Genomic DNA, 4835 nt, shown 5'->3' with positions numbered 1-4835 from the left:
AACTCTCATTACAAATGCCTCTCCAAAATATTGACTTACTAAATACACTGGACATTAGCCAGTAAAAGTAGCTACTGTTTGGGGCGCCTGGGTGGCTAAGTTGGTTAAGCGTCTGACTTCGGCTCAGGTCACTAATCTCATGGTTCGTGGGTTTGAGCCCCACATCCGGCTCTATGCTGACAGCTCAGAGCCTGGAGCCTGTTTCGGATTCTGTGTCTCCCTCTCTCTCTCTGCTCCTCCCTCACTCATGCTCTGTCTCTCTCTGTCTCAAAAATAAATAAACTATAAAAATTTTTTAAAAAGTAACTTATGTTTACAGTATCTCTAACCAAATTTCCTATTAACCATTATTTAGAATTTAGCCATATTGTATATATAAGTAAACTTCCATCACCACTTAATTGCAGGAACCCACATAAACTCCATTAATACTTTGTATTCAATGTGTAATGAATAAATATTGATGATTATGTGCTAGTTAAGAAACTAGAAATGTCTATCTTTATTCTGGAAAAGAATAAACATGATTACAAACAAATTTTCCTCTGTCACTTGTGCTAATTCCAACTATTCTAGTAGGGCAAGAAGAATGAAAAGGATTTATGCCAGTATTTCATTCCACATTTGGTGGAAAGAGGGTATGGCACAAGAATTTTTCTGAAGCGGTACATGAAAGTCAACATAGGCACTGAAATCATTTCTGGTTTCACCAATATTTTGGAGTAAATAATACAATAAAACATAATAGGTATCATTATTAATAGCATCATCTGATAGGATGTGAAATATCATGTTGGGTCTTGGAACAAATATGAACAAACATTAAGAAAGCATTGCAGAAGGTCAAAATCAAGTCAAAACACAGTGGGAAGGGGTGCCTGGGTGGCTCAGTCGGTTAAGCGTCCGACTTCAGCTCAGGTCATGATCTCATGGTTTGTGGGTTTGAGCACCGCGTCGGGCTCTGTGCTGACAGCTAGCTCAGAGCCTGGAGCCGGTTTCAGATTCTGTATCTCCCTCTCTCTCTCACCCTCCCCTGCNTGAAACAGGCTCCAGGCTCCGAGCTGGCAGTCAGCACAGAGCCCGACGCGGGGCTCAAACCCATGAACCGCGAGATCATGACCTAAGTGAAAGTCGGACGCTTAACCAACTAAGCCACCCAGGTGCCCCTGTAGGAGCCCTTTTAAGGGCTCAGTTGGTTAAGGTCCGACTTCGGCTCGGGCTCAGTTGGTTAAGGTCCGACTTCGGCTCAGGCCATGATCTTATGGTTNAATTACAGATGTTACAGCAAAAAAAAAAAAGCATGTCTATTTTATGTAAGGCATGTGGGGGCTCATTGTACTGTCCTTTCCATTTTTCTGCATATTTGTCACTTTCATAATCAAAAGTTGGGAAAAAGAAAGCTGGGAAATGATATTTAGGATGGAAGGAATGGGGCAGGGAAAAAAGGGGAAACTTCATTTAGAATATATCCTAAACAGTAAATACTCAATTGGAAAGACAGAATGTGATGGTGAAAATAAAAAATAAGCATCATTAAAAAATAAAAGAAGGTAAGGATGTGAGTTTCCAAAGAAAATGGTTCTCTTTCAAACAGAGGTAATACACCCAGTCATGAGGGCTCTAGGGAAACAAGTATAATTCCAAGAAAGAATGCTAGGACTGGACTCAAGTGTTTTAATCTGTCATCTGAGTCATAGCTAAAACAATTCCATGGCAACAGAACAAATCACACAAGCCAGCAGTCTGCCCGCTAGTCTAGTCCTCCTCGCTAGATGATAACATCACTGCTCGGGCAAGGCTGAGAGCATCAACATGAATAGTAATAGTAGTGATAAAGTATGGCTGCCACATCACCTCATTTTTCTTGGTAAAAGACCAAAAGCATACTTTTATAGCCCAAAGAGGTCTGCACACAAATCCAGCAGTATGTTTATTTAGAAGAAANAGGGCACTGCTATTATAGCTTGGAGTCAGGGAAGGGTAATCCTACTGCTTCCCTATCTTAAGTGAGCCCATTAAACATGCAGCAAACTTCAGTGCACATTATAATCATGTGGGATGCTGATAAAATGCAGGTTCCTAAGCTCTGCACTCTGAGACTGTCCTTCCATGGCCAGACGTGAACAGAGGGAAGAATCTGTACTTGTTTAAAGACCCCTGGGGATTCTGAGGTTCATTTACAGGTCTGGGCTGCAATATGCAGCCACGTTTGGGATTAGATATGGTGATACAAGTTACTAGAAGNTCACTAGACTGGGAGTCAGAAAGTCTGGGGGATAGATTCATTGCTAATTTATTCTACTTTTGGCAAGTTATTACCTCGTGCCTCAGTTTTCTCATGTGTTTAATGAGGATAATACTGCACCCCCCACTTACTGTACCTTATACACAGACTAATTTATACAAAAGTGACTTAAATTATGAAGAGCATAACAAAAAAGCATTAGATTTTTTAAGAAGGGAGTCTTTAATCTAATTCAGTGAACATAGTACTATCTATTATATTCCTGACAAGAGCCAATTACAGATTACTTTCTCTTCTTTCCTTTAAGGCTGAATCTAATGAAAGTAGAGCTAGAGTAAAGTGACATTTTTGCTCTTATTTATCACTTGACCATTCCCCCGAACCCAGTGAAAGAAAAAGCCCAGAAACAATGAGTACATCACTTAAGTATTGTGAAAATTATATCTAGAGAAGTTCTGTGTCTTAGGATGTTTCTTACCAAGTCTATGAGTTTGGTAACGGGAACTTCTCGGATTGGTCTTTTCATTCGGCACAAAGCCTCTAAGGATGTACCAAAGCAACTTGGGAGGTAATTTCCACTAATGGTCAAGAAGTAATCTTTGCCTCGATCCAGGTGAAGAACTAGAATATCTTCAATCTTATCTTCCCCTGAGTTCAGGATGGTCACAGAGTCTTTGCTGACATATACATCAAGGGAAATGTCCACGGTCTCATCTGAAATATAAGAAATGACACATGATAACAGAAACTTACGGAGGAAAAGCAAAAGGAGATGAGAACCAACAGAAGAAGTGTCCTCTAAAAAGTCATCAGGTGATGAAGGAAAGACTGGACACACAAAAGAGGTCTCCCCAATATAATGACAGTGAAAGTAAGAGACATGTGGTTAGAAAACATGAAGTTAAACAGAGGAAGGGGTGGGAGCCAGGGGGAGAGGATGCATTGCAAGCAGAGACAATGGTAAAGGGACAACTCACTTGGCTCCAAGTAGCCCTCAAAAGGTTCAGCCCGAAGCCATGGCTTGCAGTACTGGCTGTCATTAAGTTTAGGGATGAAAGAAAAATGGCAGGGAACCTGTCCATTGTTGCTGATCTGGAACTTCTCCTTTTGTAGTTGCCGAAACTTCACATTCTCAAACACAAACTGGGGAATAACAGACAGACACAAACATGCATCACTAGTAGGGGAAGTCAGTCAGTTGGATTATTCCATAGGGAATATGAATAAAGAATAAAGTAATTATTATTGACCAGGTGTGCAAGTGCTGTCTGTATGCCTTTACCAACTGAGCTGGCTGTATGCCACGCCCTCTCATTTGTTATTCTACTCACAGCAGCAGAAGAGGAATTAGGCAGCTCTTGCTACTTCTCTGGACCACTCGGATTGTTCCTGAGATCCTCAGAGGATAACCCAACCTTGGATCAGGACATTCATGTCATGACCAAGTCCTAGTTCCTGAGATATGAATTAACCAGCAACTCTGAAATACTCAGTAAGAGTGGCTAACATCTGAGGGCTTACTTTGTGCCAAGCATGGTTTAAAAAGCTTCACATGTGTTAACTCATGTAATCCTCACAACCACCCCTTTAACCAGAAAAGGAAAGTGTGGCTCTGAGAGAGTCAGACACGTGCCACTGGTCATACATCTACTACATGACAGTGCTTGAATCAGAATGGAGGCAGTTTGACTTCAGCACACATGGTTTTTACCACTTTGCTGTGTTGCTTTATCTAACAAACATGGTTTCCCCTGTACTGACCACGATGGGCAGTACATGGGGAAGCCATGTATTTTTGCTCACCTCCCTCCTGCTGAGCTCCAAGGAAGGAAGGAAGTCATTTTCCATTCTGTCCATGATGCGTACAATATCTTCAAACACTTTCCGATACCTCCGTTCATCCACAACCTTTACCTGAAAGAAAGCAAACCCTTTTCAGTCTTCCATGCTCCTAGCTCATCTTCCTTTGAGATTATACCTAACAATTCAAAATGGGTTCTTACAGCAATCATTTAAAATAAATTGTGGTGCACTGAGATACCACCTCACGCCGGTCAGAGTGGCTAAAANAAACAAATATAAAGTAAACTAAGCATTTCAGCATTACACACTTTATAGTAAAGTAAGGTTAATTGGTTAGCTTCCTGGAAAAGTTAAACCTCTGTGCTAAGAAGCTTGGCAGTAATATTTGGGAAGAATATTTTCTTGCTCCATTGTTAAGTTATTTGGTGGTGAGGGAAATGTGACAATTATGGTAAAAATTATTTCCTGCATTGCACAAATAAGTGTCAAAACATACCTACTACTGTTTCTAACAATGATCAAAGCACTGAAACAGCAAAAAAAATTATTAAAGTGGGGCGCCTGGGNAAAGATTATTCTTCGGATCATTGAGAATATCGAAAAAGATCAGCTAAGTTGCTCACTGCCACAGTTGTATGCACAACTGTATCCAATTCTTGTATCTGGACCTCTAGTGTAAGACCCTTTCCAAAATACCAGGTACGCAGCAGGATTAATTCAGGTAGGTCAAAATAATGCAGATGCTTTGGCCTACTGCATTTTTAAAAAGCTCTCTAGGCAATTTCTC

The 4835-nt window shown here is 40.7% G+C and overlaps 1 protein-coding gene across 1 annotated transcript in view; it reads right to left on the bottom strand.

The window, feature by feature from the left end:
• OCRL (OCRL inositol polyphosphate-5-phosphatase) overlaps nt 1–4835 on the bottom strand; it is a 49950-nt gene that overhangs the window by 13507 nt on the left and 31608 nt on the right. Inside the window, exons 15-17 of the mRNA XM_077766170.1 lie at nt 4049–4159; nt 3223–3388; nt 2724–2959 (exon numbers count right to left, since the gene is read on the bottom strand). Coding sequence (XP_077622296.1) covers nt 2724–2959; nt 3223–3388; nt 4049–4159 — 513 coding nt within the window. The remainder of the gene's footprint in view (nt 1–2723; nt 2960–3222; nt 3389–4048; nt 4160–4835) is intronic.

The sequence above is a fragment of the Crocuta crocuta genome, unplaced genomic scaffold, assembly GCF_008692635.1.
Source record: "Crocuta crocuta isolate KB4526 unplaced genomic scaffold, BGI_CrCroc_1.0 scaffold1133, whole genome shotgun sequence".
Taxonomy (NCBI): Eukaryota; Metazoa; Chordata; class Mammalia; order Carnivora; family Hyaenidae; genus Crocuta; species Crocuta crocuta.
This window is presented reverse-complemented; position numbering and strand designations above follow the sequence as displayed.